Raw genomic sequence first — 15,584 nt, forward strand, 5'->3', positions numbered from 1 at the left:
GGCCCTCTGCTCCAGAGTGACCTGCTCTCTCCGTAGGCTCCTTAGAGGCTGATAAGCCACGGAGCTCCTCATCACAGGCCAGGTCATTAATTAGACCACCAAGGGAAGTGCGCCCCGACTTTGCCTCTCCGCTCTCACCCCCACAAGACATGCAGGACGCTGGGTGTTTTCTGATTCGGACTGCCATCGTGTCTATTTGTTTAATTACCCAAAGCATGCAACTATAAATATCGGAGCAATTACTGCTGTGTTAGATATGTGAGCGGAATCCAATCAGAGGGCTCAGCAGGAGGCCGGGGTATCTATGAGGAGATCCAGCTCAGGCCGGTCATGCACAGGGCCACTGGTGACTGGGGGGTGGAGGGGACCACACTCAGGCAGGATTCACACATGACTGTGAACAAGCAGGGAGTTAACGTGAGGTTGTGCACTAAGTATTTCCCCTTATTGGTAAGAATATGGCCCATTCTCAACTTCTCTCCTCGATCCTCGATGCTCGGTCCTCCAGGCTCGTTCCCACTGATCTATAACTAGCACTGGATAGACTATCCCATTATTCCCACCATCATTCTTTATCTAGATCAGTGAGGACGAGGACCGAGGAAGGAAGGGAGGATATATAAGATGATGAATGAGAAGCACCCATTGTGGGTTATGACATCCCATACATGCGTTGTGTTATTTGTATCATTTCCTCTGCTATAGACCCAAAGGGTTCCAGTCAAAACTGCCCGTGAAAGTTTCTCCGTCCTCTTGTTAATGGTTTTTGTTTTGTTTTTTTTATTCACAAAAAAGTGCATCCAGGTGAAAAGCGTGCATTATTTTGCTGTTAGCGGTCATTGAAAAGCGGTGCTGCTGCTTGAGTGCTAAGTGCTGCTGTATTTGGCAGTGAATGGATGGAAGTGAAATGTTAGGCCTCATGGGGGAGATGTAATGTAAAAGCTTTAAGGTGGGAGGATGTGAGGCTAGCTCTAAAGTGCTACCAGGCTACAGACTGCTGGAACCCTGCCCAACTTGAGCTGATATCGCTGGCCGTGAGACTAGAACTAGTGCTCCGCTTACTGCGTCACTTCAAACGGCTCATTGACTGCTGGATCATAGAGAAGCTATGATTTGATTGCCCCCTATCGTTAATTACAGCGAGATGCTCTGCACCAGTGTTCACATGCCAGTGATTTGCAACCACTAAATCAACTGGACATTGAACCCAGATGAAGGGGAAGCAGGGATCAGGGCGCTTGTGTATGGAGGGGATGCATGTTTGTGTCAGGGGGTAATGATTTACCTACAGGAACAAATTGGGAAAAAGGAATCAATAAGGCTTGATGAGAGTTACAAATAAATCCACCGCTACTTCTTCTTCAGAACTGCTTTTGCTTTGAGGACAATAGCCTACAGCGGAGAACAAACGCTTTCATTTTGTAGGAAGGTCAGTTATCTATTTACCTGATTCTGACCGGGCCTTATTTACATAACCTGTCAGATCCTTTCACGTCACAATTTTCCTGCATCCAGTCTGTGTCTTTAATTACTCTTTTTTTAATTTAGACTGGTCCTTAAATGCCACAGCCTCTAGTAAAATGCCTTGACAGCTGTCACTGTAACCACTTGCCATGGTCTTTGCTGTGTTGTACTGAGGTCCAATGACAAAGCTGCTACATCTTCCAGTCAGAACCATTTAAACCGTTCGACCTGATCCAGGGCCATGGCATGATCTGTCCATAGCGATTAGCATCACCTTAGATGGGGCTACAACACTGGTTTCACGCAGTCCCCTGAAACTAGGACTGCAGCCAGACTATCACTGCCTGGGGTGTTGTTTTTTGGAACCCTTTGCATGAGAGGTGATGTGAAATTGATGCATTTTATTATTGTGCCAAGTAGGATGATGATTACAGAAACAACTTTTTTCGGAAACATTTGGTATGGTAGTAAACAATGCATAAGAATGGGACACAAGAAAAGAATATAGAAAGCAACAATGCAGGTACAAACAGATACAGCAACAATATAGAGAAAGATTTGCTGGTGAAATCACGCTTTACCCTGAGAAATGCATCCCTGGAAAATACTGCCTGATGTTAATTGCAGACTACTTTGTTAGCTTGGCTATCACCAGATCAAGCTCAATCGTTTGAGACCGAACATCAGTCTGGGGAGTCTGCGCTGTATTTCTACTGCACGAGAGGTGTGATCAATGCTATGCTTGGATAGTCCCTCAACCAATCAGACTAACGATCCGGTTGAGCCAGGTGGATAAGCCAGTTTGTGATTGGTCCCCACAAATTTGTTTTTATTTGAGTCATTTATCTGAAGCATTATTTTAATGATGAGTGGCCGTAATGTTTTGGGGTTATGCTTTTTTTCCCACAGTATTCAGTTTGGTAACACAATACACATGTGCATAGCTGCATCAATACAAAGTCATATGTAATAGTTTAACTTCAAAATGCAGTGCCTGTTTCTGAGATTGAAAGAATGATCAAATTCATATGTCAACTCATGGCATCTTGGGTGTTCATCCATGATGCTGGTGTTATCATGCCCCCTAGTGGTAGCTGTGATAAGTACATTTTACAATTAACAAAAATACATTGCATCCATGCATATATCTTTCACATGTATCTGCATATAATGTGCTTTACATATATTTTAAGCAAACGGTGTTATTTTGAATAAATTATGTTTTAAATTCCCTTTCCTTTCACATGCTCCCATCTACATCTTGTGAAACAGTTGCTAACAGGAGGGGGGGCATGTGGCAGACCCTGCAGATTATGAATGCCATTAAAGTCACTAACGACTCGAGGAAAGATTTAAATGCTGCTGCCAGTGGTCTGTTTGAGCAGTTTCACCACGGCACTGTTGGGGGGTGCAATGTCCACAGGCAGTTTGCCTGCTTTGTTCTTGGCCTTGTGGTCAGCGCCATGGTCCAGCAGAGTCTTGACGAGCTCAGGATTGGACAGCTGGGCAGCAAGGTGCAGTGCAGAGTCTCCGTTCTTACTGCAGTTAACACTGGCACCTGTACAGACACAGTGTTGTTGTTGTTGCCAGAAATCATGGGAATGTACGCAGATCTCAGAATGATTTTGGGGATAATAATGTACAAATGTAAATCACAACATACCATGATGCGATTTGGTTGTATTCCTGATTGAGACGTGTGTGACGTACGTGCGCGCGCAGGAATGGTCAAAAATACATCAAAGTTGTATTTTAAAATAAAGTATAAAATATCTTTATTTTAAATGTATCCCCATAAACTACAAAATACAGTAGCCATGTCATGTATCAAAATAAAATACCCTATTTATGTATGAAGTCTACCATTGTCAATGAATGCCAGAAAGCTTGATATTGCTGTGTAACGCTGTTGATTGGGTGTAATGTAACTAACTGGGTCCCACCTGAGTGATAAATGGTGTTATATTGGGCATGAATATGAATTATTCATTGTTTCTTTCAGTGGTCCACAACATTTTTTGAGCAAACTTCCCCCTGACCTTAACCTGACCCTCTGGTGCCAAACAAAAATGTTTTTTTTATACACCTGTGGGTAGGCTATCCACTACCAACTCCACTCCCACTCATGCTATTACTACTTAATATGCTAGTCCTATTTATTTCAGTTAGACTATTTTTCTCTGAAAAGATTTGAAAACCATGTTTTGCCAGCTAAATATAATGACCACTATACAAACTAAATTGTGATGCTCCCAGTACCCCCTAGCTTGTACGAATGCCCCCCCAAGGAGCTGCACTACGCGTTGAGAAACAATGTTTAGATGACACATGGGGAAACTTTTTCAGCAAGGTTGCAGGGCTATTATTCAAGTTCTCAAGAGTAAGTTGCCCACTAAAAAAAAGTTTCCATCAAAGCATGTCAGAACAAAAGTACTCAGAAACATTGCCCACCAACACAGCTCACACTTTGTCCCATTAGATAGATAGATAGATAGATGCTTTATTGATCCCCAAGGGGTCCATGGGCCAGACCAGCTACCGGTACCATCTGGGTGGGCAAATTCTAGTTGTGATTTTTTTTTATATATCTACACATCCCTAGTTTATGTTTTGATATGATAGACCTCTGAGATTGGTAGCTTTTAGAAAATGTTGTGTTTTTGTTGGTTCAAAGAGCTCCAAGTGACCTCTGTGTTTGGGCTCCACAAATGGGCTTGAATGAAAGCTTGGAATGTACTCTTTCAGATGATACCACACTCAATATTATACAACACTGACAAGTATCTTAACCATGGGTTCAACCAGGATATGCGCCAGGTGTCTAAAGTGCCATTTATTTTAGGGGGTGGTGTACTTCATTAGGTGATAACCACTAAAAAGCTACCAATCTCAGAGGTCTATCACATCAAAACATAAACTAGGGATGTGTAGGTATAAAAAAATCACAACTAGAATTTGCCCACCCAGATGGTACCGGTATGCTATATTTTGGGTCCTTGGCCCATGGACTACATGTATCATCAAGAAAGACACATTCATTTATATGTGCATCGGCAGCTTTGGAGGACACATACACATCACAGTCAAATCTGTTCTAAAGTTTCACCAAAAACAGGCAACATTAATACATGTATTATAAATACTGCCCATCCCTGTGTGTGTGTGTGTGTGTGTGTGTGTGTGTGTGTGTGTGTGTGTGTGTGTGTGTGTGTGTGTGTGTGTGTGTGTGTGTGTGTGTGTGTGTGTGTGTGTGTGTGTGTGTGTGTGTGTGTGTGTATATGTATGTGTGTATGTATAAGCGTGCGTGTGTCGTTTCCTGCATATTGGAGCTTTTCTGTGTAACGTAATTCATAGGATAGATTATGAAAAGAGAGATTGTGATACCTAGTTGTAGTAGTCTCTTCACTGTGCTGAGGTGCTGGTTGGCACAGGCCGTGTAGAGAGGAGGACCGGCCTGGTCTGTGCTCTGGTCAATATCCACGCCGTACTTCAGCAAACTCTCGATACATTCTGTGTGACCTATACAGCAAGGACAGACATTTGCCTTCAGCAGGACAGTCCAGAGGCAGGGCAGGTATTGTTGGTATGTTTGTCTTGCCTCAGGCTCATGCATCAGTGTCCAGACAATTATTGACTTACAATACAGGCCCAACAGGCCTAACAACCCTAACTTGCAATATGAGTGCAGGCCTTATTATAGAGTTCAGGTGTGGTGCCTGAATTCAGGCTTGAGCTCGCCAAGGAACGATGTCAAGAAAGGCTATTCTCTGTATTGTCTTTGAACGTATTTGATAATTTCCCGTCTATATCAGCCCTGTGAGTGTGGAGTAACATAATATGCCCATTGACCTTTGGCTGCTGCCTGGTGGATGGGGGAGGTGGTGGTGCTCCCACCCTGAGTTGAAGCTCCGTGCCGAAGGAGCAGGTCGACACAGGCTGCGTTCCCATGGCCACATGCGTCTGAGAGGGGCGTGTTCCAGTTTATGGATGAAATATTCACCTGCGTGCACAGACATGAAGCCTGGCTCACCGAGCTGGCACAAACTACACTGGGTGGGTTCTATGCATGTCAGGAACTATGAAGCAATGGGGAGTTATTTTACAAGTCCAGTTTAGTAAGCAAGACTGCAGCTTTAACTTCAGGAAAATAAGCTGATTGCCCTGATTTAACATGTGACTTCTTGTCTTGCCTTAGGGGGGTGTTAGATGGTAGGTCTCCAATGTGAACACAATGAGGGTATTGTTTGTCACAAAAAAAATATACCAAATATTGGTAGCCAAACACATGACAATGAATTTCATACCAAAAAGGAAAAGGGCAATTAGGCCATATCTACTTACATTTGCCCCCATGCTCCAGAAGGGATTTAGTACAGTTAGGCCAATATCTACTTACGTTTGCCCCGTGCTCCAAAAGGGATTTAGTACAGTTAGGCCAATATCTACTTACGTTTGCCCCGTGCTCCAAAAGGGTTTTAACACATGCAGTGTGTCCCTGCCGGCAGGCCACATGCAGGGGAGAGATCTGGTCAAGGGTGACCAAGTTAACGCTGGCTCCCTAAACGCAAAATTCAAACTCAATTTCATCATTTTTACCTTGAGGATAATTCCTTGAGTGTTGCATTCATTTCTGCACTGCAGAAAATACACAACAGTTTCCGTAACAGAATAACAGGAAGACGGCAGCAGTACCAACCAGTCAGGACATGCCAGCGTGTTCGGTCATGTCTTAAAAAGAACACGAGGATATGTTCACCTGTTCAATAATACGGCTCAATGACAGAAGTCTTCCATTGTAGGCAGCATCGTGAATAGGAGACCAATCGGATTCTGTATCTGAAAAAAGTAACAGTGGATGGAAATGGATAAAACACACACACAACACCGCTTCCTCTATTTTCATATAGACACTTGCCATACTACCTGCCATCAGTGGGTTTGAGAAAAACTCCATTTGTCCAGATTGTTGTGCTTGGTTTGTTTTGATATTCCCAATTCCTTCAGACTGAACCATTCTTTATAGGGCAGTATAGACAGTATTCTGGAATGTTAGAGGCTGAACTTTGCCCCCGAGCTGCTGCCTAATACTTAATCGAGAGACTCCACTTCATCACTGGCAGCTAAAGTGCAGCTCTGCAGGGGCTCCTGTCTCTCACTCTGTCATTAGGTAGGATAAGGTTTTTAGGGCTGCTTCCAGACACACACCCCCACACACACACACACACACACGGAAGCTATAACAGCCAATGGTTAAGTCAGTGACAGGGCAGAAAGATGTTGGGCAGGTTTTGAAATCTGACACTGGCATTGTCGACACACATACATCATCTCCTGCTCGAAACAAGGAAAGGAAAAAAGGGGGTGGAGGAAAAGGAAGGGAGGAGAAGTACCACAAAAACATGGAAAGTTTGTTTTGTTTTTAAAAGGATGCTTTTTGGCACGCTAAAGGGGTTGCCCACAAGAGCGACATTATGGCATGAGCAGGCATGTAATGCAGCCCAGACATGAAGTCAGTAAAAGGTATGTGCAGATGCAGATTATGGCACAGATTTTCCGTCGTTTTTTTTGTGGACATTTTTGTGGTATTGAGATTGCATTGATGTTCTAGATCAGCTAATGACTTGTAGCTGAAGCTGATAGTTGAAATATCACAGCATGTTATTTGAGCCAAAAGGATTTTCCATAACTCTGGATTTCCAGCAATTATGTATTCCTGATTCCACTCCGTTACACACACGGCATCCCTGAGATCATTTGCATACCCAGCCTGCAGAGAGTATAAACCTACAATGTTAAAGTTAATATTCACAGTATGTTTCTGCCATGGAAACGTTTAAATATTTAAACATGTTGAGTAGTATGTGACTATATTTCTCTTTTATGCGTAGGATGAAGATGTATAATGTACATCAAACAACAGCCACTGAATTTCCTGCACGTGGATACCTTGTCTTCTCAATCCAAACTCAGGGTCTAGACCAAGGTATGCTGGCAGCTCCCAATCTAATCCACTAAATCTATCACGTTTCAGTAACCCAGTCAGCACATTTCCCAGCGTCTCAACTAGGGCAAGCCTTCTTGCACTGCAAGGATTAAACCCAAAATCCGTGTCATGAATATACAATGCACATTCCATCGTCAGTGCTTTCATTTACACATAAAACAGTGCAAGAAAACTGCTTAGGCCTTCAATACCAAACAAACTGAAGATAGCAATGCTTCCTTTAGTAAGTGTCTTATGTCTATTCACTAAAAATGACCCAACCACCAGATGGCGGTGAAGACATGCAAACTACATTTCTTTTGACTTGAAGCATCCTTATCTGAGTAGGCCTATCTTCACAGACGCTCTCATGACCTTCTGGAAACTGTAGCCATATCAGCAGTGAAGGTCTTTACCCGAAGGTATTTGTTTTCTTTATGAATGGTATGCCTTGTATGGTCTTTGTAGGCTAAAATCTGCCCATATTTCCTCTTATGAGCTACTCACATATTTACATGGGGAAGTTTCTCATATTATCCAAGTGGAAGGTGAAATATTGTCATTTATGCTTCAGCTGACGCGATTTGACATTATTTGATTACTTTGGTCAACTGAGTTTCCACTGACCAAATAACTAATGTATTTTCAAAGTTGTTAGGCTAATATCGGACATCCCATAATGGGCTTGAGAGAATAAACTTATTTTCATGCCCATTAGCAGAGATGTATTTTGCTTACGTGCAGTTGGTCACTGTGATATTGTAGCCTACTGTTGTGTTGTTATAAATATTTATGTTTTCCTCTTGTCTGTTTAGACTGCTGGTAACTTACCTTACTACTTGCCAAATATCACGGAACATTCTCCCTCTCGACTCCAAGAAAAGTGACGCGGTTCAAACCTGACTGGAGGGATTAAGGAGAGGCACATGATGGCTCAACCCGTGATTTCACTGGGAACTCAGGCCAGCCTTAATGAATGAATTTCCTTTTCTCTCTCTCTTGACACTGTGCTCAGGCACAATCTACACATAATGGCATCTCCTCGACTCGAGACATTTTGCTGTCCGAATCGAGATGCTTCCACTGAATTTGTCATCAGTTTCCAACCTCTCTTCTTCGGTGCCATCTGCATAGGTAGTGCTGCTGTCAGTCTCATATTTTCTATCATACAAATTTTACCAAAACGAAGAGGATACCGTCGCCTTGGACAATATCCACTCCCAAAACCTGCTTCGTCGTCCAGGATATTATTCATTATCAGCGTGTGTGATATATTAGGATGCTTTGGTAAGGCCCAATTTCCTTTCCTCCTCATCTCAAACCCACTCTGCTAAGGGTTCTCTTCTCGTCTCTGGTAAGCACACGTTGCTGCATGGCACTAGTTATTGCGTGGTCTGTCTTTATCAGACGGCCCTGCGTGTTTCAGAAACATCGAAATAGCCTATAGCTATACAGCGTAGACTTCAAGAAAATGTTTAAAGATGAGACATCTTTTCATTATGAGTTAATAATGTAAACGTGATGTGGTCTTCATCTGTGAAGTTGTAACCATAGGCCTAGTCTTAAATGATGACGCATCGACAGTTAAATGATTCGTTGATACATGTGTGATATGTACATTATAAAATAAAATAGTCAATAAAAATCTATATATTCCTTGAAAAAGAGTGGGGCTGTCATGCCATTTATGATGATAAATTCAAGTTAATGTGTAGCCTGACAGTGACATCATGTAGGCAACGAAGCATCGGGGAGTCCTACTCATTCAAAGCTACATCAAAACTACTCATGCCCTTGATATACTATTGCTCTCTGCAATAGAAATTGTGTTCTGAGGGGAAATGTGTCCATACTCAACGTAAATGATCTCCACTTATAGGCCTACTTTATGTGTGTATTGTTTAACCCAGATATCACTAAGTCTACTATTCATCATGACTTACCCGTAGGTACTGTAGCCTTCTAAACTACAATTCCATGAGTTGATGCATGCTTAGTAGGGATATTGAGGATATTGAGGCTGGAATAGAGGGGAGTATACAGTAGCCTACATCTTCTATGTGGTTATCAGCAGCAAAGCAAAGGTTACATTACAAATTCTATTAAGGGTTATCCAGCCTGTTTATGTAAGGGACCTTTTCTTCTAGATTCTTGCCTGAGATTCGGGATACATGTATTTCATTGAATTTATTCCATTTGGCAGTGGTTTAATTGCAATACTTTTGGAAAATAGACTAGAGTTTGACGAAGACGAATGTTAAACCATTTTTGAATTTCCCCAGGTATCATTTTGAGATCCTCCATCTGGCTGGGCTTGCCAAACTTTATCAGCCAAATCTCTGTTACCAATAACAGCAATGTGTGGCCAGAAGTCTTCTGTGTGGGGAGTGCGGTGCGTACTCTATCCAACCCACTACTATATACTATACTATACTATATACTATATACTATATACTATACTAAAGTATCTATCTATCTATCTATCTACTGTATTATAGCAGAGCTGAGTTTATACTCACTCACTTCACTCTGACATGTAAATCTGATGCAGCGTAATGGGGAAAAGATGGGGAAGTCTGTGGCATTATTATGAGGTTGAGAGAACTGAATTTAACAGTCCACATGTTGAAGTATATATAGGCCATGGCTCGGAATGGTGAACCACACATAACTTTGCAATACATTGATAATTGATAGTGTAATAATTCTGCAATACTGCATAATAATGATGTATTGCAAACTATCTGTCATGGATATCTGATGTAACGATAATGTGCTGATAATGTGCAAGCAGAAATATTGCAATGTATACCAAATGTTCATCCCACCCTTAAAACGCAAGTGGAAGCTTTGAAGGCTCTGTTGTTGTTCAGCTTTGGAGTAAAGCCTGCCCCCAGCAGGAGACCGCACAGAGTGGAGAAAGCTACTTTATTTGGAGCAAGACATTCTCTCTATAAGTGAATCACTCTGTTGGTATTTGGTTGTATGCGGCATTTTTGTCACAGTGCTCCTTAGTGTTATTTTGGGAAACAACTGGGTGGGAGATTAAAAGTAGATCAACTCCCGCAGCTGAATCGCAATTGTAGGGACTATTGTAGGATATCGTCGCCATCACAATTACTCAGTTAGGAGGAATTTGTTTTGTTTTGTTTTGTGTGTTATGTAATGGCTCTATCACTGTGGCCCTGACAGATGTGGATCCAGCTGTTTTTTAGTGCGTCGTTTTGGTGGACTTTCTGCTATGCTGTGGACGTGTTCTTGGTGGTGAAAAGGTCTGCAGGCATCAGGTATGCTACTTCTGCCCTGTGAACCCCCCCCCCCCGCCCCCTCCTCCCCAATAAGGAACTCTACAAACTATTTTAAGATACACTTTATGTGTGTTTTCTTGGCTACGGTCATGTTGAGCTCATAACCCATCATGTTTAACTCCCTGTGGCAGCACCATCGTGTTATATCACATGATCACATGGGGCCTGGCTGTGCTGCTGTGTGTGGAGGGGGTGGCCATGCTCTATTACCCGTCTATCTCCAGGTGCGTTACACAAGCTGAATAGTCTACTACCATGTCCTAGTAGATGTAGTGTTATTGGGAGTTCTTATTTGATGTGTTCTCCAGCTTAGTATAATGTCTAAAGCTCTAAATAATGATATCTAAAAGGTGAACTTGTCAGGAATGTTCTGTTGGGCTTTAGTTTTTAAAGATAACTTAAGATAACAGTGATAAGAGAGGTGAGGTAGAAATTCAGAGTGTGTGTTCCCTGCTGTCTCCTCGCTCCAGCTGTGAGAACGGCCTTCAGCACGCCATCCCACACTACATCACCACCTACGCCCCCATGCTGCTGGTCATCGTGGTGAACCCTGTGCTCTTCTCCCGCACTGTGTCAGCTGGTACGTCTTTTGTGTGTGTGTGTGTGTGTGTGTGTGTGTGTGTGTCCCTACTGGTTGTAAAATAGTTGATTCAATCACAATGGGGCAATTGCTCTGTCGCTAGTTTGGAGTTTAACACGATTGTAAACTAGAGTTGGAGTTGGGAGTTGGAGTTTGAAACCGTGTTAAACTCTAAACTAGCGACAGAGCAATTGCCCCATTGTGTTTAGCTTATAATTGTATTTAACCCAGTGACATACAGTATTCACATTAATGCTTGTACTTTATTTGTTGAATCAGAGTGTAGTCAACATTCATCATCATCAGGGAAGACCACTGAAAAGAATGCTTAGCCTACTCTGCTTTGAGTCCACTCTCCCACCTCAGTCAGGGCTTTTGATGAAATACTAAGAATCCTTTCTGTCACGGACAAGATTTTGATGATCAGCTATGTCTGAGATCAGTTAATTCATTCATATCACACCCAGCCGTGTTTCTTTTCACTCCCTCAGACCAAAGGCTAATTATTAAATATCACAGCTAATCTTATCAGAAGCTGGATTACGGCTATTTTGACTGAAACTCCTAGACGGCAGCGTTGCTATTTAACCAGGGACAAAGTTCATCCATGTTCATCCCTTAAGACTCCAAGCTGATCATGACTTCCTTTCTTTGCAGTTACGTCCTTGTTGAAGGGCCGGCAAGGAATCTACACAGAAAATGAGAGGCGTCTTGGAACAGAGATTAAAATACGCTTTTTCAAAATTATGCTGGTGTTCTTTATATGGTAAGATATCCGTTTGGATTTGGAGACTTAGCCTAATGTTTAAAATTCAGTGCACATGTCATTTTTGTCAGCTTTTTCCTGGGAAAATGCAGGATCAGCTAGTGTATCCTTGAATTTGCCTTTTTAAGCTCACTCCAAGGGCAATATCTCAAAGCCATATGAAATAATTGATGTCTTTTTAACTTGTTTCCATAACAGAGCCACATTTTAATAAAGGCTTTTGTATGAAGAGTGCCATGGATTTAACTCTTTTTCCCCCATATCAAAATAGTTCCATGCTGATCTGATGAAATCTGAATGACTTGCTTTTTACATGTTAAAGCTCCTGCCCTGTATGGAGACATGGCTGGGGCCACTGCATAATTAGAGACAAATCGTCTCACTTTTTACTTTTGTCCCTCAGACATGAGTCTTTACATACATGCATCTCTCATTACAAATACAGAAATAACTGTCAAAATCTAATCTATGTCTTTGTTGGGATTTTAATATAATCTGAACTGATATTCCACACAATATTGTGTTCAGTTCTTAGACACATTTTCATTTCTTCTAGAAATAAAGGGAGCTGTTTTCTCTGTTGTCTTCCCTGCTTTTCAGCTGGCTGCCCAACCTCATCAATGAGAGCCTGCTCTTTTATCTGGAGATGCAGGAGGACATCGAAGCCAATAGCCTGAAAAATATCCGCAACACTGTGCTCATCACATGGTTCATCATGGTGAGTGGAGGCATCGCATCAAAAACTATGCCATGGTGGAGTTCAATTCAGAAACCTGCAATAATGCAAAAAAACAAACTGAAAAATGTGCTTTTTACATTTGATATTTGAATACTCCTTGGTGTCTTCTCCAGGCCATTCTGAACCCCATGCAAGGCTTCCTCAACACGCTGGCCTTCCACGGCTGGACGGGCTTCGACGTGGACCTGAGCCTGCAGCGCCGCAGGGAGCTGGCCTGGGACTCGGCGTCCACCTCCGTCCCCGCGACGGGCAGCTACAACCCCGTGGTGGGCTCCACGCTCTTCTACGAGGGCCACGTGCAGGAGGCCAAGAAGAGCATGGCCGGCAACGGTCAGCAGCAGCAGCACCCGTCCGACGGCATCAGTGTCCTCTCAGAAGGTAATGGGCTGTGGCAGGGCAGCAAGGGCTCTCCGGTGTATCAGGGCTGGTGACAGACACGCAGCACCAGGCCGGATACAGCTGACAAGATCATGAGGGCAGCAAAATGGTTCTTGTTGGACTATATATTGTGTCACAGGAGTGTGTGTGTGTGTGTGTGTGTGTGTGTTTGTGTGTTTTGTGGTGTTTGTCCTGTCGGCGTGTTCTGTGTTGTTCCGTGGTGCGCTCGTTGTTTAAGGGCTTGTGATGACGGCTCTGACTGCTGGGGGGTATTCCAAGTACATGGTTTAGTGTCAAACCTGAGTTAAGTTAACTCAGAGTAAGTGGTAAACCTCCTAGTAGAAGAGCTGTTTGGCTTCATTTTCCTAGCAAAACAATGCCATAGGGCTCTTGTTGTAGGAGGTTTACCACGTACTCTGAGTTAACTTACTCAGGTTTTTCACTAAACCACGTATTTGGAATTACCCCCATTGTTTGGTGAGGTGAACAGTTCAAACGTTTACAGTACTTGCTATATGTGTTCAGAAAGAATCTCTTATGCATCTGAGCGGAAATATCGTTCTGGTGGCTCTGGCAATGTAGCAATTCTAATTTCTCCAAAGATTTTTTTAGAATATTTTTGTTGTTATTGAGAGATAAGTTTATACCTTTGAGGAGTAAAGTATCTTTTCTCAAATGTTTGTGTGATTTAGGTTTTTGGCCTACTGCAAACTGTAAACAAAGTGTTTTATGTATAGTCCTAATTGATGAAATAAGGGCCGATACGTTTCGATCTATCATTTTATTTCATCTCCTCACCATAAGACTAGTCCAGAAAATGTGAAACTCTAAGGGACATGTGTTGTTTCTGGTAGTGATTGTGTGCAAAACCTCAACTTTGTTGTCTTCCTTTTCCCCCATGAAAAAAATAATCAGTAAAAAATGTTATGCTGTCTTGTCCAATAAAAAGATCCTCACAATTCATGTGTTTTTATTTAGTTAATGAATTAACCACTGGGTTAAATTGGAAGTGTAATTATTCAACAACATACAATTCTGACCTAGTATAGTGGTTCATTTTTGCGGTCTTTATTACACTTGATGGCAGCAGTGACTGATTTCTACCATCAGTAATTTGTCATAAATGTAGGGCTGCATGATTTAGTAAAAATATCTAATTGCGATTTTTCTGACAAATAATGCGATTGTGATTTGTGATATGATTTTTGAATGTCAATTGAATTGACTCAGTTTCCAATATTCCAAATATCTCTAAATTGTGCCACTCCTGATTGTACACAGGGTGTGATTACCAAAGAGCACAGCACCCCTGACCGACTGTGAACCAATGATATTAGGCGGATCTGACTTGATGTATCCGTCTTCAGACGACTGCAGCGGTGATAATTTGAGATTCTGATACGTTTTCAACCATGATGTATGCACAATTCCTTTTTGAAAACATATCAGAATCTCAGAAATAATCACCTTTGCAGTTGTCTTAAGATGGCTACATGACCACCTAATATCAGATTTAGCCAGAAATGTGACTAAATTAATGGTTATGTGTAGCTTTTGCGATTGGGTAATTGTGTTGATTCATATTGCGACTGCAAAAATCATGCAGCCCAAGTCCCAGCAGCTCTAGTCTGTGACCACTGTAAAGACACTTTGCTTGCCAAAGGGAACATACCATAATTAACATGGTCATTTCCCCCATTTTGTCTTGCTAGGTTCAGAGTCTAGTACAATTGAAATCCACATTTCCAGTGAGCTGCGAGACTATGACGATGTAGACGCTGATGGAGAGTCGCTGGAGAACTCCACAAAGCGCTAGACGGGCCTCAAAGCCGACTCACCTACCAGCCTGTTCGCTCTTTGATGTCTAGGACTCTCTCCTCTTCATTTTTAGCAGTTGCTTTACATTCCTCCCGAGTACTCTGGCACTAACATTCCCTTTCAACTACATCTCACTTTATTTTTAGATTTCCTTTCAAAGGACTCAATGGAAACATGATCCCACACACATAGACACGCAAGTGATCTTCAATATTACATGCCAGTACTTGGACCTAGTCAGGACATTCACCATCACACAGTACAAAGTGTGTCGCAGTACTCTTCTGATTATATTGTAAACAAATCATCTCTTGAGTGCAGTGTTCAGTGAGCAATCATGATATTTGATAAAAGATGGCACTACATTGGTAAAAACCCTGTTGCTTAGGGTACTTTAATTTGACATATTATACCGTTTTCATTGTGAATTTGTTTTTGTACTTGTTTTGTACTTGTTTTATTAAAGATTAATATAAAGACTCATTTCAAAGCTTTTTATTATAAAGATATATTGTCTCAAATGTATTATATTTTACATAAGGTCTTGA

The 15,584-nt window shown here is 42.0% G+C and overlaps 2 protein-coding genes across 7 annotated transcripts; one reads left to right on the forward strand and one right to left on the reverse strand.

Annotated features, from left to right (window-relative positions):
• The first annotated feature begins 1,254 nt into the window (after nucleotides 1–1,254).
• On the forward strand, nucleotides 1,255–15,519 carry gpr143 (G protein-coupled receptor 143). Of its 6 annotated transcripts, none has more exons than XM_062534628.1 (12): nucleotides 1,255–1,429; nucleotides 7,353–7,447; nucleotides 7,736–7,869; nucleotides 8,263–8,734; nucleotides 9,730–9,839; nucleotides 10,640–10,734; nucleotides 10,887–10,979; nucleotides 11,226–11,335; nucleotides 11,993–12,101; nucleotides 12,702–12,819; nucleotides 12,954–13,218; nucleotides 14,931–15,519. In XM_062534628.1, the coding sequence occupies exons 4-12, from the start codon at nucleotides 8,479–8,481 to the stop codon at nucleotides 15,032–15,034; spliced, it is 1,260 nt and encodes a 419-aa protein (XP_062390612.1). In that variant the 5' UTR covers nucleotides 1,255–1,429; nucleotides 7,353–7,447; nucleotides 7,736–7,869; nucleotides 8,263–8,478; the 3' UTR covers nucleotides 15,035–15,519. The 6 variants fall into 6 exon arrangements, with proteins under 6 accessions (XP_062390612.1, XP_062390613.1, XP_062390610.1 ...); XM_062534629.1 differs by having other exon boundaries at nucleotides 7,810–7,869; XM_062534626.1 differs by lacking the exon at nucleotides 1,255–1,429 and adding an exon at nucleotides 6,788–6,984.
• On the reverse strand, nucleotides 1,856–6,527 carry LOC134078598 (ankyrin repeat and SOCS box protein 9-like). Its single transcript, XM_062534633.1, has 6 exons — nucleotides 6,388–6,527; nucleotides 6,221–6,300; nucleotides 5,915–6,022; nucleotides 5,314–5,464; nucleotides 4,849–4,983; nucleotides 1,856–3,022 (listed from the first exon to the last, which is right to left on the reverse strand). The coding sequence occupies exons 1-6, from the start codon at nucleotides 6,476–6,478 to the stop codon at nucleotides 2,817–2,819; spliced, it is 771 nt and encodes a 256-aa protein (XP_062390617.1). The 5' UTR covers nucleotides 6,479–6,527; the 3' UTR covers nucleotides 1,856–2,816.
• Nucleotides 15,520–15,584: the final 65 nt, after the last annotated feature.

This window comes from Sardina pilchardus, chromosome 4 (genome assembly GCF_963854185.1).
Source record: "Sardina pilchardus chromosome 4, fSarPil1.1, whole genome shotgun sequence".
Classification (NCBI taxonomy): Eukaryota; Metazoa; Chordata; class Actinopteri; order Clupeiformes; family Clupeidae; genus Sardina; species Sardina pilchardus.